The sequence below is a fragment of the Sardina pilchardus genome, chromosome 8 (assembly GCF_963854185.1).
Source record: "Sardina pilchardus chromosome 8, fSarPil1.1, whole genome shotgun sequence".
Lineage (NCBI taxonomy): Eukaryota > Metazoa > Chordata > Actinopteri > Clupeiformes > Clupeidae > Sardina > Sardina pilchardus.
Window position 1 is genome coordinate 18,296,472 of NC_085001.1, and position 26,917 is coordinate 18,323,388.

A 26,917-nucleotide genomic window follows, 5' to 3' on the forward strand; every position below is an offset into this window, starting at 1 on the left:
CTAAAGCATCTCAGTATGCCTGGCAGCCATCCATGCGTTTTGGGTTGTTTTGAACAAGCAGTCAATGGGTGAAGATCCCATTTATCATAGCCTTTTGAATGGTTTCAATACTTTTTACTCTATAAATGATATCGAACCTTGTCTGTAAGATATATGAAATACAACCGGTTTAGGTCTACATAACATTCACAGTCACAGATCCTCTGACTAAGCAACTTGCAGCTTGATCAGTTAGTAACTACAGAAACTTTTTGAATAATCTGCTCGTTGTAAAGAAGTTACAATGTTGCACACAACAATATTTGACTTGTTTTTTGGCTCTCTCGTCTGAATGCAGCGATGGAGTTCTCACTGCTTTCATCACAGGCTAATTAGGATTAGGAGAAATTAGGAGAAGGATTAGTAGTCTCCGCCTTTATAAAAAGGCATTGCTTGGATTTAAAATAAAGAAATATAGATAAGACAAGAGGTGTCCTTCCAATGCCTTTGCCTCCACATATGGACTTTGCATTGGTAACATTAGACTATGAAGAGGGCAGAAACGGAGCTAGGGAGTTGGGAAGAGCAGGGACAAGAACACCACCATCCGTCTGGTGTCTTTTCCATGTGCTGTTGCCAATAATGTGTTGTTGAAATTACATATTGAAATGATGGGGGGAAAAAATGAATCTACTTAATTGTAATGTGAACATCAATTGCACATAATATAATTGTCAAAAATGAATGCAGCATTACTCTTTCAGTTAACAAAATGTCTTCATGCAGTGATGAACCAGTTTGAGCAACAACTTCCAATAAAAAGTTCTACATTTACATGAAATATACTGTACATGCCATTTTAACATCATTGTGTTATGTACTGAGAGTAGGCAGAATACATTGCCATTCATACTGTGTCATCAATGCTAATGTTTGTCAGTAATAAATTCATAGTGCTATAGGTGGGGGATTTCCCACAGCGTCCAATCAAAAACGGAGCCTTTCTACCCTCAAAAACAACATTACCAACAAAGCGACCTTTGAGAACATTTCACTGGAGTTATTAAGCAGGTAGCTTCCTTCATAAGTAGTTTTGATAAATTAGGCCCACATCCAGAAGGCTCCACAGGGGTGTCTGGCATCCCAGACCCACCCCCCCCAACAATCATGATGGGTTCTCTGCCAACAACCCCTGACAAATTATTCAGTCATTCTTCTTTGTTGCTGTGGCCATTTATGGTCTGTTCAGCAATGGAACAAGACAAAGTGCAGACCCTTGCGGCGGGCGTCCACATACACAAACAAAGAGAAGATCATTTACAAAGTTATTACTTCCTGAGCTGAGACATTCTGAATAAGTTATGCTGCATTATTCAAAAGCAGTCTTTGCAGACAACCAACAATGTGTATGATAAGAGACTGATATCTTGTGCATGCTGAGAAACTAACACTCGTGGTGGGAACAAAGCATGGCTCATCTCAACGCATATATAAACCCTGCTCCAAAATTATACTGGTCTCTAAGCATAACTAAGGAAACCCATGTGAAAACTTTTGGTATAAATTATAGCTGATTGATCATCTCACTGTTCTTTCAAAGGCTTGTGGGAACACAACGAAGTGGTGGCACCAAGGGATCCCAAGTGCTAACTTGCCTTCCTGGTTCAAAAGTTTCTCAGGTGCTTCATCATTCATGATTCCGATGGATAAATGAGTTCCTGTGGCAAAATCTGTTAGTTGTAATAATATTGTGAGACATGACTAGAGTCCGTGTAATTCATGTTTTGTGGTTTGGTAACTATGACAACCCTCCTCTCTCTTTTCCCTATAGTATCCCACAGTGTAGGCCTATATACTGTAGCGTAGCCTATGCTTACAGTACCTTGTCAGGTGATTCATTCAGATCAATAGAATGCTCTACCACAATAACTATTTGAATATAGCTACAATAGCCTAAATTTAGCACATATCTTGTATTTAAACAGCTTTTTCAGCTGCAGAGACAAAGTCTCATTTAGCCCTTGCAGTATAGGCTATTTTGAAACTGAAACGGCATTGTACATTAGAAAAACTATTAATTGTAAATTAAATGTAATTAACTAAATCAATAAAGGAAACAAAACAAGAATCATTATACCTTACCAACAGTCACTCTGTGACAGAGCTACATTGGCTACGTAACTTAATGTTTGAATCCATTCCTGTTTAATACACATGCTGTAAATGACCATGGGAGTGTCACACCAGGAAGTCAGAAACATTTACTGTAATCTAGAGGGAGAACAATTTCAAGGGGTTCATCAAAGGGTGTTTAAAAATGCAGACTAAACTTCAATGAAATTAAATGTATTTTCATTATCCTTACCGCTGTCGCTGTTGTCATCCACCAAAATGATTTCTTTGAGGAGATGAGCTGGTGTATGGTTAACTACGCTGTGGACAGACCGTAGGATGACTGACAAGGCCTCGTTCACAAAAATGAACACCACAGAAATCTGAGGAAGATCATCTGGGTAGCTCAGGGGCTTGCATCTACAAAAAAGGGAACAGAAGTCCAAAAATCAATACATATCTCTGCTTTACTCATCAGATGAAACATCCACAATAAAAGATGCAGGGCACACAGAAGGATCTGACTGATTCAAACGTTCAGTTTGAGGTGTCTGCCATTCAGAATTGCTCCAAACACCACACACACTTTTTCAGACTCAAGTCAGTCAGTATGCATCCTAGACTAGACTCTGGCATAAAGTAGGTTCTCCAGGTTATGCTAGCAAAAGGTCACTCTGATCCCCTAATTGCAGTGAATGTGGTGAGTTCAAGATGGAGGACGATGGAAGGGGATCAAAGGACATTGAGCACATCCTTGTACAAGGATGCAAGGACACTATGGCTGCAAGGTAGGCAACCTCTTCAACTGTGTGTGCTTGTGTGTGATCTGTACTGTACTATTTGCTGCAAAACAAATTGCCCCATTGGGGGACAAATAAAGTAACTTACTTACTTACAAGGATGCAAGGATACAAGGATACAAGGATACAAGGATACAAGGATACAAGGAGGTTTATTGTACAGCATCTGCTAAACACAATGCAAACACTCTTAACTGTAGGTCCCTACAATACAGTGCCATGGTAACCAAACCAAAGTATCATCCAGAGCCAGAGACTACTCACCCCTTGCCAATGATGTCATAAAAGTTCGCGCCACAGCGAAATAGCTAACTGGACGGCAAGAAGACGAGTCGAATCAATGGGTTCTGATGGGACGTATAGCGCTAGCTCAGAGATTATATTGAAATTTTACCTTCATAATGTCCTTCCACCACTGTTAGCATATTGTCTGTAATGAATCAACATCCGATTACTTGAAACAGATATATTTTGCTTTGTTTTCTTGAGTGTTTCGGGAGTATTTCAACCACGATTGCACTGTCATCTGGTCCGTCTACTTAGCTCAGCAAGGGTTGTTATAGCAACCATAAACTCTGAATGGGACGGCACGTTTAACGAGTTCAGTGCTAGGATAAACGTAAGCTAGGTTAGCTAATAATAGTGTTCAATGACCGCTAACGTTATTTCATATACTGATATGTTATGTTTTGACTATGTTACATCTGTTAAGAGCATTACAAATAAAGTGGCCAAATCGGTTTGAAATATTTTAGCCCAGAAATACTTAATATGGATGTTAATATACAGTAGGCTAATATTAGCAGTAGACTACGATCTAGCAGCCCTATGTTAGTGCTGTTATCACTAGTTTAATAACTATGTAAAATTGCGATCACAACCCATTTCACCTTACAACACATCTGGCATGTTTATTTGACTACCAGACGCTGACCAAAGTAATACACTGAACTACAAAATATGTTAAAGTGAAGGTGTTCACTTCTTCATAATGTAATTTGCCGTACATCTCCTATCTTTCTGCCGTCCGTCATGGTGCCGTCCGGCGCTGTCACGTCACTTTGTGACGTTTCACCCAGATACAGTGCAGTGAATAATAAAGCCCTTCTATTCTTCTATTGTATTCTTAAAGAATGGTATTGCTCTCCGTTGGGCCAGGTTTCCACTGGCCAGGTGAATCACGTGTCTCCGTTGCCCCCGTCCTGCCCAGCAAATATTGAGCGCCTGTCACATTCGGCCTGATTCCTATGGCAACTGTAAGCACTTGATCAGCATCTCCTTTTCAAGTCCCCCCGTCCCTGCTACTCCGAGAGTGGTCCAGCAGTGATCCCCATTCGGCTTTCTGTGCATTCATTCTGAAATCACCGGGGATTATGTGATTCAGCATTCAATGGTGTACCCTGTGATCATACCATTCAAGAGTGACATTTTAAGGACAGAGATTTGGTTTTATTTGAAGAGCTGGCTGAGGGATGAGCAGAAATAATAGAGAAAAAAATATGTTTTTTAACACGGAGTAATAACCCTGCAGGGCAGTCAACCAATTGGTTCTGGCCAACACAAATGCATTAAAATGGAAGCGTTTTGTAGCAATGCTGCAGACCACTTTGAAAGTAAAATGTCATGTGAGCTAAACAAGAAAGAGACTTTAATTTTACAAAACCCAATACAGAAAAGTTCAATATAACCAGTCTTATTATTTTGAGGTTATCGAATGAGCTATTCGACCATGATGTCTGTTTTGAGAAGATGTTTTATGTATTTCTTTATTTTACCCAATTCCATGCTTAGTATTCGCCCAATATCAGCTTTGAATGGATAAAAGCCATGTGGAACTCCACATTTGGTTACGATAATGTTATCTTAATTAAATTATATGGTCAGAGATTTTGCGCTCCCACAGCATGCAGCTATGTGTTTAAAAAACATTCTTTAAAAATATCTTGGCATTAAAAAATTGTACTCCTCTTGTTTCCAGACAACAGCTTAATGAAAACTGAAGTCTGAAGAGTTTGTCTTCATAGCACCAAATTAAAGAACACAACAGACCCTTTTCTCATTTTCCCTCTGATAGGGAATGTCATAGGTGACAAATGAGTTGCATAAAGGTTGTCCTGACTACAGCTATGAATGACATACAGTATATGGGTCACACAGCGCCAGAGTTGCATGGTCTGCACTGTGCCCAGGCAAAGCAGATTAGACATTCGGGTTACTGAAGTCTTTGTGAATGTGCAGAACACGATTCATGCATTTAAATCAATGGAGATAAAAGGAGATGTAACAGAAATGATTGCTTTAACAAGCACAGAACACGTTAGCCTACTTACTGACCTTATGTTTTCCCTTTTACTCTTATCACTTAATCATGCTCTGCACTGCATTCTGCACATTCACAAAGACTACAATAACTTGAATGTCAAATGATTCATGCCTGGATATTTCCATGTAATGTGAATTCCCTATCTACATATGGAATAAGAGACTGCAGACCAACATGGTCTTTCTTGTATCACTAACTGCAAAACCTCAATGAATTAAGCTGTCTAGTAGATTTCTGGTCAAAACAGAATCTTTTTGACTAATGCAATTTGAAGCACTGACTTCTGTGTTTTATCACACACATAAATTATAAAAACACATCATAGACCCCCCCACCCCATCCTGACTTGCTCATCTGGTGGCGAAGCCATCACCCATCGATTCAGTGGAGATTCACTGTCCAGACAGCTGTTTTCTATTATGACTTGTCAAAAATGCCCTGGAAATTAGAGAGGGGTCGATTAGAGCGATGCGACGGTCGTCGCTCCACTTGCCGTGTGCGTTGCCCCATTCACTTCAATAGATTCTATTCAATTTTGCAGGTTGCCTGCCATAAATCGCCACCACGTCGCCGGCCGTGTGTGTAGGCCTTAATACATTTTGAAGCACTGACTTCTGTTTTTTATCACACACATAAATTATAAAAACACATTCATCAAATAATCCCCCCTCCCCTCCTCCCATCCGGACTTGCTCATCTGGTGGTGCGACAGCCATGTCTGGCCCTCGCCCAAGCTTTCGAGCCGTGTGAAGTCACGCAGCTGAGTTCAGGTGTTACATCTGAACAGGCGAGACTCACTGAGTCACCGTCGTCGCCAGGCCCCCGCGGCTTCGCCGGGCAAACCGAAAGCGCACCAGATGGGTCCCAGCAGGCTGCGACAGACGTCCCCACAACCCAACCAACTCAGGCTTGTGGACATTGTGCAGTCAGCATTTAAGGCCGGTGACGTTGCCGCACACCCGGGGCACGCGAGTTTGGCCCGTGTCAACCAGCGCTCACTCCAGTGCAGTGACAGGCAAGAGAGAAATGTGCTGTTGAGCAGGCCAGGAAATGGAAATCAAAAACCCCACCATTTCCACTGTTCACTGAGCAGGTTATGAGAATATGGATGGAAACCACTGAGTTTGTTTCTTTCAAATCACTGTGCGGAAAAACTGAAGATAACAGTGACCACAAGCATGGCAGATCTATTCATTTTAAAGGGCTTTGCTGTAGCATACAATTCTATATCATATCAATGAAATGTACAGTATAGGGCAACTATCAAGTCAGCAAGTTTTTAAACAGCCCGTTGACCTGCTTCAGTTTTTAAAGCACAAAAGTAAGTGAAAATATTGCCAACAAAAGTATAATTTCTCTTCGAATACTGAGCATCAAATCAACATCTGGTCATTTATTGACATCCTTTCAGCTGTTGACCTTCACAGAGCACAAACACTAAAGTTACAGAGATGCTCGACTGTGTGTATCATGCGATTTCAGCTCCAATTTCACGCAAGACTCTGTTTAAGCAAGAAGGCGGTGTGTGTGTGTGTGTGTGTGTGTGTGAAAACTGTTTGTTCAAAGCCAGACTGTTAATGGGATGCGCCCGCTCACTTCAGTGGAATTGTCTCATTGGTCAAACTCAGCCGCCAGATTTTTTAAAGTGATATCGCTGCTCCATTGCCCTAGTTACTGAATCCAATTTAGGCCATCGCTCACCCTTAAATTTGTACCTGTCTGCTGGTCTGGGAAGCCGTGTAAGGTGTGAACGGCATGAGCGATTGGTTCATCTGTTGGTAATGGAACTAAGCTTACTTCAGAGTTATAATAATTTGACCTGGAACAAGCGCTGACAGAAGCAGACCACCTGATTAAGACTTATTCTTATCACACTGCGCTCTCCTGGTGGTGTATGATGTTGGCTCCTCCCGTACTTGGCTCCATGATTCATCATGAAATTTCCCATTAACCTCGCTGGCCTTGCAAGCATGCGATGCAGGAAATGGGATCAAAACCATCTGATAGCGAACCTTATCCTACAAACACAAGCCGACTGCCTTGTCATTATTCTCAAAGCACTGAAGATTTTTTTTTTCTGTGTGTGTGTGTGTGTGTGTGTGTGTGTGTGTGTGTGTGTGTGTGTGCGCGCGCGCGTGCGTCTCTGTGTCTGTGTGCGTGTGTGTGTGTGTGATTAAAGATGGAGTGTAGCAGTGTTTGTAGAGTGCTGCAGCCCTAAATGTCACCTTGCACACTTCAGGAAACATCAAAGCCGTAGATGAGGCCTCCTCTTGATTGATTCGTTAAAGCCGCAGCCTCTGATTTATACGTCTTACTCGTCGTGACCTCTGTTGTTGTCGTCTCAGTGGGCAGTGGTGGAGCAACAGCAACGTTTGTTTTTTTCTATAAAAAACGTTAATAAAACATCCTGAGGAACAAAAAGATGCCGTTGTTTACCAGCAGCACTGTGACTTTTTTGACTGCATGGCAGCATTGGGAAATTAAATCAAAGAATTACACTGCCCTTGGATAGTCAGCTCCTGACGTGGATAAACAACTGACACGCTATATTAAATTTTCATACACAAAAAGGGATCTATAAATACCTTGAGCAGAGGACGACTGCACGACTCAAGCGTACTATATCTTTCACTGCGTTCGGTGTTAGGGGACATGGTCATCATCTCCAAATCAACAATGATGTGGCAATTTGTATCGAGATACCGGCTCGCCTGGTCACCGCTATCACAATGCTTCTACAGTGCTACTAGTCTTTCAAGTAGGTTCCTTTGTCATTTATCTTGCATTAATCTGAGACCTTGATAAATCAATGACTCCTGTGCTTTGAGGCACCAATGAAATGTGCACCTGTCTTCGGTGAGAGAAATGTAGATGTAATTGTCTGCTGTGATGTGAATGAGAAGTAGAGCTGTGGATTGGGACCAGAGTTCCTGTGGGACATGGGGGAGCTCACAACGGGGACATCTTTCACGCTGACGCAGGTGGGAACCGACGAGTGGGATGGAGCCGAGAGACGAATGCGTGAGAGGAAAGATTGTCCCTAATAAAGTAAACATGATCAAGTAGGGCGCGCTGCACTTACAAATCTGTTGGAAGGGAATGATGATGAGGGAGTATAAGGGGAGATAGTGGAACAGACAGACATGGTCTATGGATCTGAGAGGCTTTATATAATCAAAACATTATATTGCAAAGAGTGAAAAAGTCAGTTTTCCTCCTCCAGATTGAGTTTCTATCCTAAAGTGGCTCATTGTAATGCAGCATCTGAGCTAGGTGAGGTCAGACTTATAGTGTGTAATGCAGGTTAGTCATGTTTGCATGCTGTTTTCAGATTCTTTAACAAATAAGCGTAGGTTGAATGAATGGGTAAGTCAGACAATGTAGCGAGAAATAAATAGACTACAGCAGATTCAAGGCATACACTGTAGCTAAGGTCATGGCTCTCCACTGTGCCTGTTCACGCTTCCTATGGTTTACTCGTTTGTGCATTACTGCTTTGCTGTGCCATGCCAGAGAAGACGTCGGGATGAGTTTAGCTCAGATATGTGAATGGAGTTGTTCCTCAGTGTGGAGGGATCATAGCCTGGGTTTTCCCATACTGCCTTGCGCGGTGATTTCAATCCCGCTGCTAAGCCAGTCTGGAAACTAACGCCCAAATGTTCGCCTGATGTTGGCGAACCAATCACAGAACATCCGAGAAGTTTCCGTTGCCTTCTTGCGTCTACATTCGACGCCAAAGGATTTACGGCAGCCCTTAGCGTTGCATATGAACGAGTTGGGTGAGCTATGCGTATTTGATAGACATCCGTGGCGCCCAATGAACGGATCTGGGCATTTTTTCAAATACGAGAAAATGAACGTCTGGTTGCCAGACCACGTCTCATTTGAGTAGGGTTGGGTATTGAAAGGGTATATTTCGATACCGGTGCCAAATCGATACTTTCAAAACGGTGCCGGTTCCTAAACGGAAATTAAATCGGTACTTTAAAAAAAAAAAAAAAGAAAACAAGTTTTTATGATGATTTTTTTTCAAGAACCAACCAACAATATTTTAAGCTAAAAGCTTTCATAATAGGCCTATACAAATAATAAAACAAAAAATCACATATTATTACACATATTATAGCCTAAGGCCTAGGTGAAATTTGACCAACAGCATAGTTCTATTAAGCAGTAGCCTACCTTGAAAACCACAAAACATGAAAGACTTGACTGTTTGCAACTTTGCACTTTTTTCTTCATTCTACCTAATCTGGTATTCCAGATGAATGTGTTGAATTGTAGCATAGTAGGCCTACATGTAATGGGAGGGTAGGCTATATGTTTTGTGTGGGTCACTCACCCTACTATGGGGTGGACAGAAGAATGGGGATGAGTGATTGTGTGTCTGCAATGTCTTAAATTATTAGCCCTATATTCTTCCAATTTCGTTGTAGGCTATTCTGTGCAATGACATTAAGTATTCAACTCAATTCAATTCAAAATAAATAACCCAATGTTTAATGTATTTTTAAACAGGTCATGTTACATGTAATGCATTCATTTCTCATAAACATCGCATTTATCTATCGTTACTTTTTTGGCAACCGGCTAGGCTACTCAATGCCGTCTTACAGAGAAAAATACGTCATACTTCCACGTTTTACTAACCGGAATGCATGCATTCTCATCAACTTCGCAATCTATCGTTAGGCTACCAGTTAAACAGCAATACATGGATGATCCCCTTCTGCCGTTTAATCGTGTATCACTACACTTGTAGGCTATGTAAATATACATGTAGGCTTTATTAATTTTACCGATTACTTTTACCCATAGACAGTAAAAGTCTGCCTAATTAGAAACGTCTCTGCTAAAAGCATGAGTTTTCCGTCCATATCAACTGTTGCCAGAGTAAACAAAACGATTCAACTAGCATTGCACTGCAGACGTTGACTAGCATTTTAAACAGCTAATTTCTGCCGTTTTTATGGGACAACTGATCATATCATTCTCCCGTTTATGCATCTCATTAACGTTTGCTTTTGCAAGCAACACCCATTGTTGATGATGCATCCTTGGGTCGGTTCCGAACTGGTGGAAATGCGGGCAGGTTCACTAGCACACCACGGTTCAAAGACTTTCGAAGGCTGCACCTGTTCAACAACACCAGGTTAGCTGTCAGTAGAAAACAGCCTTCAGTGGTGTGTGCAGACTGTGCACTGACGCTGCCGTTTTAAGAGTGAACACCAGTGAGCGCGATTAAGCAGCTGCATATTTAATGAGGCACCGAAATGAGGCACCGAAATTCACATTGTATTTCGGGATGGTTACTACCGTTGATGTTCGCCCCGAGTACGTACTTGTACCGAGTGTCGGTACCCAACCCTACATTTGAGAAGTGGTAGGCGTTAGCCAGGCTAGAGGGATCATGCGTGTTCCATTGTTTATGGTCCTGACCACTCAGTAGGGCTAATGAAGATATCAGGCAGGAAGTCCAGAAGAACAACTCATTCTCTAATGCTTGGCTCACATGTAGGCTACAGTTAGGCTACTGAGGAGAATTCAAGTAACAGCATGGTGTCCATGGCTGCATTCTGCCAAGCAATACAGTCCACTTGTCACGTTCAAACGACAATTGGAAACCGGTAAAAAAATTAGATAATAAAAAAAGGCCACAGCATAATCAGAATCAAATATATTAATGCATGCTTAATTAAGTTTAATGAGTATTAACTGATAGCTAACACCACGACGCAGGTGTTTAAAGTTCCCAACCATCACAAGGTACACAAGCAAGAGATGGCCACTAATTAGTGTGAGGGTCTTTGTGACACTTGGTTCTTTCAAAGCATTAGCCTCCCTCTTAGAAGGACAGCGTAGCTATCGGCCCACTGCCACAGGTGTGTGAATCAAAAGGGAGACGCACATGGGCCCCGGTGCTACATGAAGCCTCATTAGTCTCTCTCTTGGAGTCTGAGACGGAACAACATGCAGTCACATTCAACTGAGGAGGTGACCAGCAAAAACACCATGAACAACTAATGACCATATGGTGTGTATCTAGTGAGGTCCATTTGAGGACAAAGAGGGCAATTCTGAAGAACGAGTATGTTGCATATTATTACCACCGAGAGGTAATGTTTACAGTGTGGTTTGTCTGACTGTTTGTCCACCCAACTGCCCATCTGGATTATGCAAAAACTACTGGATCAATGTCCATGAAACTTGGTGGAAAGGTGTAGGATGGTCAAAGGACGAAACCATATCATAACTGTAGTCATTTAGTTTTGCTTTTGTTAATGTTATGGCATTCATGTCTGAGTTACCATCTAGTGTTCAAAGAAAGGAAAGGCATTTCTTTATGAACAGGTTCACCCAAAACAGTGGCTTTGAAGTTCATGAAAAAGCATATGGGTACTATCAATCACGACATGGAATTAATAAATTACTGCAACAGTGCAGCATTTTCATATCAAACTGCTTGCCTAAAGGCAAAGTACATTTTATGATTATTATTGGGCTGTGTTTATGTCAACAAACAAAAGACAATTACACAGTGATACCTTGAGTTTGACTTGCATAGACCAGAGATCGATATAATTGTTATAATTCTCCAAATGCAATGTTTGTGTCTTTATTGATATTCAGTAGATAGCCCCAGAATGCCAATAACCCATTACAGCATGATGCCTGCATGTCTGGGCATACTCATAAACATTCTGAGTTTGCCGCTGATTGAATTGGCAGACGTCTGAGCTACTGTTATTATGTTTGTGACATGATCAGAGAAAGTGAACATTTACATCAGAGGAAAATAATTAGGAGCACATATTTGTTCATGAGAGCACTACTAATTGTATCCATCTGAATTCAGAGGGTGAACATGACACGTACACATTGTGCGTATACACATGCTCGCAATCTCACAATGCTCACAATACATCTCTACACCTAACAATCACTCCGATCTTTTCGTTTCTCAGGACAGAGGGCCTCATCTGGGCCAAATCCATCCCGTATGGCCTCTTACAGAGGCAGAGGCCTGCATCATTAACAGCATGAATTCATTTGGCGAGTAGAAAATGCAAATGGTTTGCATGTTTCAATAGCCCGCCTCATGCATACAGTCAATACCTTGCATCCCCCCCCCCCACTTCCACAAGTGGTTTCCCTTCTGTCCTGCTGGTATTAATCGGGGCTCTTTGTCCGAGCTCGTCTGGCTTCCTCCTCCAACCCCGGCACCACACAGCACAGACTCAACAGCTGCACAAAAGCCAGGCAGGACCAGAGAAATTGTTTCCGTCACAAAAGAAGCGACGGAAATCTTGCTGTCTGAATCCCCCCACTCCCTGCCTCTCCATGGCTACTTTGTCACTGAGGTTTTTTTGTTCGTCATCGCAGCGTGATATAAATGCCACTGGCAGCCCTCATTATCCCCTCTCAGTCATTGTATCTGGGCTATAGTCCCCAGTCTAAATTTAAAATCCATTAAAGAGGAACATTAATATTCTGGCAAAGTCGCCAACTTCTTTCATAAAAAAAAAAAATACTTCTTTCACTGGACTCCCGTTGCATTATTAAAGCCCCTAACTACCCTGCTCTCAGTACAGTCGTGGGACAGCAGTAGTTTATATTTCTGAAGTGATTTGATCCAGTCCCTTCCTGTCACACAAAGTTTCATGGCTATAAGGCCGCTTTTCCTGTAAGAGTTCTCTGTAAACTGTTGGTGGTTTAGGCGTTAGACAGACTCAGCTTTTAGACTCTCTTTTGTCTTGTGTCATCTAGTTATTTAGCAAATTTGTTTGTTCATGTCTTGATGTCACGGGTACGCTGGCGACTACGCCGCTTCATTCGGCATTGTCTTACGTATCAGTCTTGTGCGTAAAGCGCTTTGGGCTGCACTCTGTGCATGTTAAATGCGCTATACTGTACAAATAGAAATGACTTGACTTGACTTGACGAGACTCACTTTTTTGGCCTGTAGTCTGGGATGGACCTGTCCAGGGAGATGCGGTCGCTGAGCTGGGCGTTGTAGCCGTACTCCTCGTACTTCCCCTCCATCTCTCGACTGTCCTCCCCCAGAGTGGCCGCTGCCCCTCCCTGTCCCAGGCCTCCTGGACCCTCCACCAGCCCCATGGGCTTAGCCAGACCTGCAGTGGACACACAGACAACCAGGGAAACATCAGAGGAGAGCCTCGGCGGCCATATATATATATATATATATATATATATATATATATATATATATATATATATTAAAAAACAGCATTAAACCACTGCCTCAAACTATAAACTGCTTGAATGATGGAGGAAGGTGCATTGGTACTTACAGTATGTAGTCATGTAAGGTATTTAACATATGTTTGGCGATGCAGGTTATTTTGTGTATTTAGTATATGTCAGCTATCTGCAATATCTTGGATTTATTAACATTCCTTGGGCGTCCAAGCCAGGTTTACATATAAAAAGGATTTTTTGGAGCCTTGAACTCGCATAGGTTTTTCCAATTTAGCATGGGTGAAAATAAATGCTGTGTAAGTAATGAATGCAGGAATACACCAACAGCAGTACAATTATTTTCAGCAGAACATTGCCACTCATGCGCTAATTGGCGTTATATTGAATTAACAATAATGAAGCTGAAATTCTGGGAAGCACCAGCCTGCTTGTCAACAAGCCTTGTAAAATATAACCAGTGTACATAATGTTATACAGTATGCTATATGTCAGTAACAGCAATCATACTACAATATAAAGTACAGTACAATATTATCTATTACAAACATTCATCCAAAACTACTTGTAGTCAAATGTTTTGGTAGTTGTTCTGAAGAGTTAGTTAATTAATGATTTTGTGTCCCTACTGCCTTTTAGAACCAGCTGAGGTAGCAGTAGAATGTGATTTTTAAAGCCTTTCCATAATGGGATTCTCATGCCTCAGTTGCCACCAGTGATATTATATTATGTGCAATTTCCTTGTCACTTCTTCCATTGACCCACTCTCACTCCATTTTCTTTTATTTATTTATTTATTTATCAAACACTGTCCTCATAGTGCGACTGAGAATCTCGTAAGATTGCTTCAGGTATCTGTCCCCCAACAGCCACCAGGACAATTTATGCTGATAGAGTAAGAGCATGCAGCAGCGCCCTCACTCTCCCGCCTCAAACATGCTTACTGCACAGAAACCGGATATATATATATTCTGACACTGGACCAAAGTACATAAAAGCAACCTCAACCAGACTTTGAAATGGGCAACTCTTTCACACATCTATCTGACTTCATCCCACCACAGCACCAGAACAAAGCCTCTCTGCCTCCACTCCGCACCAGCGAGAGCGACTGCTGGTGCTTCCAGGACACACTCCCACCACGCTGCCAGCTTCACAGCATCCCCTGCTGAGTCTTTTGGGACTGAAACAGAGCGACAGCGAGCATCTTATACTCTTGAAAGAGCGTGGCCCTCTCCATTTCCATGGCTCCCAGCCCGGGGCAGCTAAGCCACGGAACTACTTCTCACCCAGACGTCTCCCGACTCGGCAGTCTGCAGCCCAAGTGCGCGGTGGTGTTGTGCCCGGCTGAAACCTTGCAAAGTTTTATAAGCCGATAAAAAAGCTGATACAATTAATGCGTGCCACAAAACTATAGTGTGAGTGTCGATATGCAAGAGTTATCTGCAACGGCATTAAGTTATTTCATGCTTTAAGCAGACAGAAGGGATCTCACAGAACAAACAATCTGCAGCCAAGCCTCATCTGTGCTCCTGTTCCGTTGCCTATCCAGATGGGCCGCGGGCGAAATTAAACAACGCACATCGACATAAAGCAATGAGCTCAGGATCAACATCGGCCCTGGCAAGAGAAAAGCTGCAGATCTTAAGCCTATTTTATTTATTTATTTATCTATTTATTTATTTTAGGGGGGTGGGAGGGGGGGTGTTATTGCACAAGCTTCACGGTTTCGAACCATCACCTCCTCCCTCGTTGAGAGATTACAGAGGGCATCTGGCCAGCCTCACTGACACACTGAATGTTAAATCCACTTTCCATAACAAAAGCAATCTGGAAAATAAATTAAAAACACACACGCACTCACACACACACACACACACACCGGTCACAGAAACATTTTAGGACGGTCCCCTCCTTCCCATGTGATGCTTGGCTGTGTGTGTGTACGTAGGCTCTCTCTAATGCTCCCCTTTCTCGCAGCGCCCTTCTTTCCCTCCTCCCCGACACTTTGGCTTGGTTTAACGACGGGGAGAAGAAAATCCATTACTGGAAGAGCAGAGGCATACACACTAAACCCAGCGAGGGTTCTGTCAGCTGCTGAGCAGAGCAGCATATTAAGGTAGTCCTCTCCAGAAACCCACCCGATGCCACAGGAGGGTTCTTCATGGGCTCTGACCTCACCCACCCTCCTCGCATCCTTGCGCCGCAGTTTACTGCAGCGGTCCGCAGCAGGCCAACTTCTGGGCCCCGGGAGTGAGAGGAGTTGCCAGCGGAGCGGTTTGCCATGTTGGAAAGGAACGCCTGGTTCTTGCTGCGTTTTTTTTTTTTTTTTTTTTTTTTTTTTTTAAAGGGTTGCTTGCTAATAAACACCCTGCTGGGGAGAAAGCTGCTTTGATAACTCCTCCGAGGATTGTTTCTGGCTGGCACGTTGTGGGTTGTATCTTTTTTGTTGTTTTTTTTGTGCTGATTCACCTTCTCGTGAAAAAAAAAACTCTTGTGATCATTTGCAGTGATGGCTATGAAAAGTGAATAATGAAGGGAAATCAGAAAAGCAATAGGGGGTTCAGCTGCAAAAATAAGATGTGCAAGCATGTTTTAAGGTCATAATGCTTAGAAGCTGCTGCTGACGTCTTTAATAGACTGGACCTCTGCCATAGCCTGTTTGCCAGCGGTTTATTAAAGTCTCTTAACTTGTGACCACATGGTGTGGAGGGCTTCTGTTGTAGCCTACACGCTGGGTCTTCTTGGAATAGACCATGGTATGGGACCTGGATATGTCAGGTCATGGATGATCATTCTATTTTCTCGCTAACATACAGCTAATATAAATGACATCCCCTTAACTCTATAAACCAACAGCGAGAGTAAAACACACAGCTTTTGTGAGAGCTTGTCTGGGGCTGGCTCATTTTCCTAGAGTTGGGAGTGTTGAGCAGCTTTAAATATCATAGTGACCATATCATTATTTCATACATACATATTCATTAAAAAAAAAAAAAGAGAAATCAGTTATTATAAACAGCATGCCATAAGCCATCATGTCTTGGCATGCTGCACACAGGATTATGCTATAAACAGTGTTATCATCATGCATACATAGCTGAATAACCTTAAGGTGAAGGACTGTTTGTCCAAAGGAAATAAAACACACAGGCACTGGCACTGCAGGTGTCAGAGATGAATTTGTGGAACAATGAATTTAAAAGTGCCAGTACAGTCCCATAGCTGGAACTTGTGTTCAGTGCAGAATTAGGCCATGGCCATGTGAACAAACAATAGACTCCCTACAACAATAGACTCTTGTGTATCGGTCCACATGGATGTAGCGTGGTGTTAGGAGTTGCTTGAATGGGTATCACTGCAGTCGTTCTCCAAGTGGCCAAAGACATGGAAAATAGTACAACTATAATTGGCGGTTGGTTGGGCTATACGTGCCTATATTCAAGTTTTGAAAAAGCAAACGCACACCGAATCTTGGATCCACCTTTGCGAGACGCTGGTCATCTGATATGAAAAACAGAGGGAGACCGCACTCTCTGCATTTTGGCCTGTGCCCTTTCTCAAGTCTTACAAATTGCTTTATGCATATATACATAGTCCACTTAATTACTTATATGAGGCGACATACCACATCGACAATGGACAGGGATGTGGCAAAACACACCATTGACAAGATCAGTGGCGTGATAATTCAGCACCATGGACAGCGGTTACCAGCATGGCAGTAAGAGTGCCGACTCATGTAGCATGCCTCAGGAACGTGGACACACTGAGCAGTGGTGAGGAGCCATGTTACAGCCCTCTAGGCAGCAGCATGATTGCATGACTGAGCGGGAGCAGCATCAAGAGTGAATCTCACCAGCCGTTGACTGGGGGATTGAAGCTGGCACAAGGGATGTGGCATATCGTGCCATCCATGATACTGGCAGAACAGTTCATTGCTGATTATACTCAGGATTAAGCTTTACTTTCTTACTTTTGTCAGATCAATGTTTGTGTTTGCATGGCACTGAAGATTGTACCCTGATGTAACTTGAGACCAAGAAGATAGTGGTGAATGATACTATTTTCATATAGTATAAAAGTGATTAAAATAGTAAAAAAGTTCAAGTCTACAGTATATCGCCCATCCCTGTCATTCCTACGGGTACCAGTGCTATGACCCTGGAGCAGTGAGATGACCGCAGTGGACATGGATAGTGGTCACATTCCATGTAGCAATTACACTATGACAGACCAGGGTCCCCACAGTATGCAGCAGCGCTGCGCTCACATACCATGAAGCCTCGGCGCTCATTCCACAACTACTGTTCCACCAGTTGTCCAGATACGGTAGATTTGAGGTGCCGCACCGCACAGGCACTCACACGATCGTCACATCTGTGTGCTGGTGTGAGGAAGCAACCTCCCCAGTTGTACTGCTCAAAGGAACTGCAGCACTTCGTTCTCACCAAAAAAAAAAAGCTGTTGTTTGAGGCTCAGTGGTGATAATGGCTGTCATGAGAAACCGTACAGGTGTAAGAATACAGGGAAAGCTTGTTATGACATTACACCCCTTCTACACTTACAGCTGTACTTGTCTGGAGGCAATTTATGTATTTTTCATAGGGAATCATAGATGCAGAAATACCAAGCTCACCTTTTGTGTTAAGGCATCTACTGTAGTATCGACACAATCAATGGATGACTTACAGAACACATACAATGTGTTTGATTCATCCGTGTCTATCTGAAATGCTCGCCACTCACCAGCCATGACAGATATTATAGGAGGTGTGGAAACTCCTCTTATATTATTGTAAAACGCAGTGCTGAGACAAAGCTTTGTAAATTACATGCGAGCTGCCGAAGGTCCCACAGCATGGGAGCCAAACAACTAGAAATGGCAAAGCATCAATTCTGTTGTACTGCAAAGATTTTAAGCCATATGGAAATACGCTGTGTGCTTGGAGGCTGACTTTGACAAATGGCTAATTGGACTACTTGTTTGTTTTCTGACTATAGATGTCAGTATATCATTTTTATTTCATTTGTTTTCATGTTCAACATAACATAAACACCTGGATCCTCCGGGACGAATAGAAGTTGTTGTATGGTCTAGTTTCTTCACAACAAAAGTGCCTAACGCAAGGTGGAACTGAACACGGCCCAGAAAGAGAGAGACTTCTTTGGAAACATTCTTGGCTGTAAGAAGGTCTAAAAAATAATCAATAATTCTCCAATGATTATGTTCTAATGTGCAAAGGGCTATGGGCCATGGGTCAAGGCATCCTGTGACCCTGAGTGTGTGGGTAGTGCTAACCACTTCTGGAATTTTCCTTCACAATAGCGCATCAACCGCTGGCACCTTGCGGTTGAAAGACCTCTACCGCACTGAGGTCATCATGAAATCTTTATGTGTGTGTCTGCCTTTCTTCCACTTAACATCTTTTCTTTCTGGCAGAATCAAGCAGACATGCACAGTGGGCTCCTCCAACCCCCCCCCCCCCCCCCCCCAGCATATCACAAGGTCAAAAGGTCGCAGAGGCTGGTATGCCTGCTCACGGCAGGACGGGCCAGCCATAAATCTAGCCCATCAGTTAAGTGGTCTGACAATAGAAATATGAAAAAATAATAATTGACCTTCATTTCAAGCGTGGTCTCTGGATGTGTCATGAATGAGCACTCCAGCAATCTTTCATCCATGGGAAACAATGCTAAATTCAGTCACCTTCTGAATGACTTTGAGTCAAAAACAAAAGGAACATGAATATCACAGAACCAAAGCGTGTGGTTTGGACGACTAAATACGCTACACATTTGTTGTCTCGATTGTTGATCTACCATTTTAAACAGCTGTCCAAATGGCGGTCAGAGAGGCCCAAAATCATAACACACTCTAACACCTGTGAATCTCATGGCTCATTGGCATAATAAATTGGACTTTTATTGATGCCTTACACGTAAACTCACATATTCTGCATATTTTATTCTACCTCGACAAGACTGTACTCAGCAGCGCAGCAAGATTTACAGTGTCGTTTTACCCCTGCACTTTTCATCTGATGTGGTACGCTGGTGATTAACGGGTGGGGCCTTTGTTCACTCTCTAAGATGCTACTCATCATTATAGAAAAGCCAGGCCTTTTAGCCAAATACAAAATTGTCAAAGGAGACTTCTCTAATTCTTTTAGCCAAAGAAAACTAGCAAAATGAGACAGCTCTAGACATCCAGCCAATACGGTTGCTAAAAGCTTTCACTATTATGGCGAGCACACGTATGTGATTTCAGACATTATTATGTTTGATCCCCATTCATCATCCACTCCCATCAACAAGTAATGTCTAATTGGGTTTTTCCAGTAAATGCATTCAGAGGGGCACATTTGGAGAGGCTGGGGAAACGGCAGTGACTCTGCTTCCTGAAACCCAAAAATAAATAGCGCTGAGAGTCGACAAGGTGATGCATGCCTGCTTGCAATGTCATTGTATCTTAGCGCCCCTTCGCATCAACTTTGGACCAGGCCGCCAGACAGAGCCAGCGGGCAGTGGAACATCCCCGCTCAGTGACGGAGCGAGGTGTACCAGACAGACCCCTCATTATTTTAATAGGCTGCTCTGATACGTGTCCTTGATAGAGGCCACGTAAACACACACGCACGCGGCCCGCGATGGCCGGGTGAGCTTGTTTGTGCTGACAGCACTGTGTTTCCACACAAGCAGAATACAAACCAAATTAGACATTAAGGGATAATTGTGACAACCGCAAAGCAGGCAAGAAAGTAGGTTACGTATACTGTACGGGCGATGCGGTTACAGGGCTCGTTGGCTGGTGTTGATCCACTGAGCCATTACAAGACTTGATTTATATCTTACTCAGCTCAAGGACAACATCAGCCAAAAAAGAAAAGAACTGAAATTGGCCATTTTGAATAGGCTTGTTCCTAAGGCAAGAGGGTTAACAGACGTTTTGCTGATGCTAGAAAGACAAAAAGAAGAAAAAATGGCTATGGTTAATACTTAAGCCGCTGACATTAGACAGATTACAAACACAAACTGAACAACTCCAAGAGGAACACTCGTGCTGGAGATCCTTGAGCAGAGTGCAAGCTTAAAGTGAACAAATCCCCCATCTTCTGAATAGTCCACAGCCCATCCTTAGCCAGAGTATAGTGACATAACGCTGAGCGAGGATACTGAGTGGCACCGCATTTGATGTAGCAGTGCCAGCTGAAGCACACCATGGGAAATGAAAGTGCTACTGCCTCAGTGTAACCTCTGCTCTTCCATGCTAACTCTTACAGTCACTTAAGGAGGAAGTCAGTGACTGAATAGGCGAAGGACAGATGCCTGTGCAGCCTTATTTATCAATGGAGAGTCGTGGTTTTGTGTTCTCATGGACTCAAACTCAATAAGGCAGGCCACATCCAAAATGGCACTGAAAATGGATAGATTACATGAATGCATTCCTATTTGCTGGCAAGCTGCAATATTTCATCAACACTGGAATCTATGAATACTGGGAATGCAATGATTTCAGCTTTCTTGAATCCGACACGAATACAAGCACCTTATACCCCAGTGTAATCTAGTCAATGTACTGCTGTAATAGCTTGTAGTGGCTTCATAAGAACTGGGTGTGCATGAATTTACAGCAAGTCATTTATCAGCGAAAATGCTGGGCATCATGTGAAAGACAATGAAAATGTGGATAGTAGCACTTAGCATTATTACCTCCAAGCCATCATCATGCCCAACATAGACAAACACGGCGCAGTAAGAATAACGTCTTCTGTGAATGCAGATGGATTTTACTTAAGATTGTTGTTCTTTAGCTGGACAAAAGACCAGGCTGTTTCGATGTGGAGGAGGCGGCAGCGGCAGCGGCTGTGATTTAATGATGGCAATTGAGGACCGATGGAGTCATCTTCACGGCATGACGCCTGGCCACGTTACTCCCGGAGAAGATTAACACTTTTTTTCAATGCACGCTCACGTAACACAAAATGATTCACGCTACTCTCCGACACCCATGCTTTTTTGCTCTTGGCAGAGGTGGCATCTATTGTCTACACGAATAGCTATGTCAACCTAATCAACTTTTCGTAATATATTACTGTATGGTAGACAAGAACGAGGGCACAGGGGAAATCTGAGCAGAACACATTCTTTTTTTGTGTGTGTTGCCTATGAAAACAAGCCCTGTGCCATGCCATTTCAACTGATAGATACTCTCCAGTTACAGGAATATTATAGTTTGGGGGACCCTTCTAAAATGGCTTGGCCTTGTCTAGTCATAATAAACCACCAACTTATTTGTCAGTTCACACATTGCACACACTAATTAGTGAGTTTATGAGTTTAATATAGACCAGAGTGTATGAAGGCAGGTTTAGACCAGGCAAGTACATCTCATGGTCAGGAATACATCAACACCTACTGTATGTAAAATATGATATATGGTAGCTGAAATCACAGGACAGGAAAATGGAAACAGATTATACCTCTACTATATACCAGTGTCCCTCCCTGAACAAGTAATTGACCACCAAACTATCATGTTATCTAATAAGTGGCCTACTATCAGCCTACTACCGGTATATTCTACTGAAAATTGCACAGTTTGGATATGAATGAGTCTTGACCTAGAGCATAACCTTGAGGTGTTGTTTAAAAAATCTTTAAAAATATATATTTCCGTGTAACCAGTTTACACAGCAACCAGTGAAAAGCACATAAATTACCTAGGGGGGAAATGCATTATGTACCAGCTTTCGAATTGTGTCTTATTTGGAACTTTATAGCTTTTAACTGAAATACACTCTATTTTTCTGAATGATTTAAAGGCAAATAAATATATGCATGTCTAAGCTGATGGGGCTTCGTTATAAATATTCATGTTGCGATGTGGTAGGGTGATCTATTTTTCAAATGGAGAAGAGATACAAATCCTTGTGGATGTTTTAAACGCTAAAATGTGACATGTCCATAAATCATGAATTGCAGGGAAATAACTATGAAAACTTGGGATTTATTTTGGCATTTTCTTCTATGTAGCATGTCATGTTTTGAGTCGACTACTGTAGTACCAACTGTGATTTAACAGAGTACAATTGTCATCATTTTCACCCTAAATATGTGGTGATTGTTGCTGTTAGGTATTTTGCCATGTCGAGACACACTGGTTTCTGAATGCATCCATCACAGATGACCATGAAACACTTCATAAAGATGAATGATAGTAGTTTGTCAAGATGGCGTCAATGAGACGTGGTCACTTTCACCCGTTGGTTCTGACAAAAGCTCACAAATGTGCTGCTGTGACATCATTTGGTGAAAAAGTCGCTGTTGAGCTGTGATGGCTTTTATTTATTTTTGGTGAATAGTCCGTCCATGACCACAAACTACATAGCACTTAGGCTGGACAGCCACAGGGGACAAGAGGTGTGCTTATGTGCCCTTCACATTGAAATCACCTTGAATTGTACGGTACAGTGTGTTGAGAAGTACACGACAAGCTGTTCTCTCTGAATGCATGTACTTATGTATTGTACAATTTATATATATATATTTATAATATATATACTTCCTTACAGGATCCTATCCTCAACCAGTTTGGAGCTTACAGTAGGCTACATGTGGAACGGCCCAGGCTCACTCTTAAGATCTGATTACATGTAAAAGCAATTGCTGAGTTGCAAGATAGTAGATTTGCTGAATAAACAGTGCTGACCACTGCCAAAGACAGTGATGCATCACAGTAGTTAATTCTACCAATTTTTCATGCAACTAGCATTCTTACCAAAGCCTCTCTGACAGACTGTGCAACTTGGCCTATGGCACACGATTGTGTTCAGTACAGAACAAATATCCTGTTTCTCATATTATGTAATGTTCAAGTCCAAATCACAGTCTTGCAAGCACTTGATGTCAGAGGCCTTCAGTCCAAAACTCTATACTTTGCCTCTTAGAACATAATCTAGCAAAAGTTTGGCTAATTGAAACAACTTTTGGGGGCAGAGTAAAAATAGAGAGTCTAGTGCTGAACTGTAAACATCCTCGAGCACAATTCTGCTGATGCAGGAAGGAAAAAGAGATGATGTGCATCTTTTGTGAGAACTTTCTTGATCTTTCCGTCATTTTCAAAGTTTTGAAACGTCTGTGCACGAACACAGAATACCTGATGTTTCCGCTACTGACGCTCCTGTGTGCAACTGTCAACACAGTGGTTTTAAACAGCTTCCAGAACAACACATTTAAGTGGCCATTTACTGTTCAGCAAGGAAATGGTCTCACAAGCCCCGCGTCTGATGTAAGGGCTGTTACCATCTCTTACATATATTTGACATTTATGTAACCCATTACACGTTCCAATAAACGTAAAAGTCCTCTATTTCTTCTATTTTAGGGCTATCAGCTTCAGTCGCTTACAACTCAAGAGAGTCCCCTCTTCTTAGATTTGCAAAGAATATTTGAAAAGTACACAAAGTACCACTTTACTTAAACTCAGTGCCTATGAAGTATTATAAACATTCAGAAAGAGTTCATAAGGTTCAAATGGTATTCATAATGCTTCATAACGACATAACCATGCCATTACAACCATGTATAAATAATCATATACTTATACCAATCATTATGAAGCTTTATGAATGGTGTATTACCCCTTATAACAGTATTTAGAAAGCTTTATGAATACTGGGTTCATAGAAAGTGTCACTGACATTTGAGTCATCTACTGTATGGCTTATTATATGAAATGGATAATGCAGCTCCTATACAACACAATGCCATTAACACTTCGTGCGCCGTTCAACAGTACATAGGTAGGTTTACAAATAGCTGTGTGTGTGTGTGTGTGTGTGTGTGTGTGTGTGTGTGTGTGTGTGTGTGTGTGTGTGTGTGTGTGTGTGTGTGCGCTCGTGTGTGTGTGTGTGTGTGTGTGTGTGTGTGTGTGTGTGTGTGTGTGTGTGTGTGTGGAATAAGCAAAGTACTGGTTGGTGACAGCTAAATTAATTCTCTAAACTTTAGTCCTTCAGGGGGATATGTGCAGAGGCGCTCCCAAAGCTTGAAAGCTCTCAGGGTGAGTGGATGCATTAGAGAGGGTTTTTTTTTTTTTCTTTCTTTTTTTTTGTGAGGCAGTGCCTCCTGGCTCTTTTCCAAACGAAAGGGATAATTCAAACTGACAGAGTGACCTCCTTCATATACAAATGATGCCGGTCCTGCAGAATAATAATAAGATCAAATAAAAACACTGAGGAGAGCGTGCTCTCGCCAGCCCTCCAGCAACCTGCCCTTGACCACTCTGAGATGAGAGAGAGCCAGCGAACAGGAGCCGACTGCCCGACTGCCCGTCAAGTCAGGATCCCTGAATAATTTCACTTAGGCTCCCGGAGCATCGACAACATTAACATAAAAATCACATATTGATATAACCTTAACTGCCCCAATAGGCCAACATCTGGACCACTTAAAATAGCACAGCTTGAACTTTGCAGTGCTGCATGTTAAAAACACTGACACTTACCATTTTGATAGTGTTGGGGGGAAATTAATATTTGATAGAGTCTATATCATACTTCTACACTGTAAAGTGATTTTACAAGGACTACATGGCTGTACTTATGAACTGAAGTAATGAATGTCAGAATGAATGCATGGAAGTGATCTGTCAATGCATCTGCAATGAATCTGCAACTGACACTAATGAAAATACAGTTGCTGTCCCTCAGGGAAAATGTAGTAAATGACATAATGATAACCATCTTCTGTGATGTGTTGTATCTGATGCCTTAACCTTTAAAGGGCAGCGCTACACGTTCAGACTGTTCATGAATTGACTTGTCTGATTAAGTTATGCATAAACACACTCAGAAGAATAGAGGTTCCCAATGAAGTGGAAACAAAAATACATGATGCTATAAAGTCTAAAATGTGCAACTGAAATGCGGTTAGATGGTAGACGTACTGGGTATTCCTCACAAAATATTTCATTTTCATTCCTTATCCAACTGTCACGTGTAGGCTATATACAAAACATGTTTGTGGTTAGATATGTACAAAATTGAACGATTCTTACCATTTAATTGATTGTACACCACGTCTTCAAGTCTCTCGAGTCTTTGTATGATAGACTGTCTGTCCACCAAGTTCGTAACAACTTTGCCATTCCTGGTCCTTAACCTTTGCTCCGAAATTCGCCCGACTTGGACGAGCTCTTCGGATCGGTCTTGGATCCTGCAGTAGACGGAGAACAATATGATACCAACAAACACCAAAATGTTAACCGTCAGCAAAGTTTTGATTTTGCGTGCCACAGCCATATGAGCCCCCGATAGCAGCCAGGCTGACGCAGTCAAATCAAACAATAATCCATTCAGAGAAACAGCTGTCCTGTGAATACAAGTAACAAAGGTCTCGGCTGATATCAGTCGGATCCCGAAACGACGTGAGCTATCCTTTCAGCACCACACTTTTGGGATGGTCGGATGGTCGGAGGCAGGGGTTGTGTTGACATTAAGGCGCCGAATTTTTCATATGCAGCGAAGCTCTCTTCTGTTGTCCAATGTTGTAGTATTGATAATAGTATAGTACATACATCGGACTTTATGCTAGATGTCTTTTAGAAACCTCATGATCGCATTTAGAGCTCTGACTCTTCTAATCGGAGAGAGCTACAGTCGGTCAAAATACACAAATGCCCCGCGATGTTGCACCTCAGCCCGAAATCCTCGCAGATCCTCCAAATTTAGGACAGAGATGGTCTCTCCGTATTTTACACACATCAGCTCGATTGCAAACACTCGTTGTCAGACCATTCTAAGCAGATACAGTCTACTTGCAGAGCATCCCTTGTGCAGCTGTGACATTCCTCCCTCAAAGGCGTCTGGTCGTACTGAACAAGCTTCACATATGCATCGAAATGTGGCTCAATCGTGTCGATAGCACGGAATGGACCTGGACATTGTCGAGCATCACACCGTATGGCCGGTCTCGAACGTTGGACAAAAGTGGACTGGAAAACAAACAAGCGAATGTTCAGTCAGATGGCAGCCGTATCCGCGGCGCTTTCTGCAGGGTGAACAAGAAAACCTTCCTCTTTGGCTAGCTCGCATGCTTTTCCTCATCCCACCCGTCTCTCTCTCTCCTTCTCTCTCCCTCTCTCTCTCGTTCACTCGCTCTCTCTCTTTCTCGCTCGCTCTTTCTCTTTCTGTGTGCTCTGACGTTGTGAGGTACATTCATAAATATTCAATGACATGTTTTGTGGATAAGAGGGAAGAACATAAGGGGTTATTTTTGCAACATATTGCTTAAGTCGCAATGAAGGGGAAATGAAATCAGTGATATTTGGATACGTGCATAATGTATGTGTTATAAAACGATTAAGGTCAGTGGGTTAAATTGACATTTGTGGGGTTGTGTAACTCTCTATACCTCACCGGATTGCTCATAATTGGCTTTCTGTCCTACTGTCCAGTGTTTGAGCCCATTTCAGTGCTGACCAATT

General features: G+C 42.3%; 1 protein-coding gene across 1 annotated transcript in view; it reads right to left on the reverse strand.

The window, feature by feature from the left end:
- Positions 1-26,493, reverse strand: part of galnt9 (polypeptide N-acetylgalactosaminyltransferase 9) — a 60,400-nt gene extending 33,907 nt beyond the window's left edge. Inside the window, exons 1-3 of the mRNA XM_062544032.1 lie at positions 25,490-26,493; positions 13,166-13,346; positions 2,345-2,511 (exon numbers count right to left, since the gene is read on the reverse strand). Of these exons, the coding sequence (XP_062400016.1) occupies positions 2,345-2,511; positions 13,166-13,346; positions 25,490-25,733 (592 nt within the window). The 5' untranslated portion in view covers positions 25,734-26,493. The remainder of the gene's footprint in view (positions 1-2,344; positions 2,512-13,165; positions 13,347-25,489) is intronic.
- Positions 26,494-26,917: the final 424 nt, after the last annotated feature.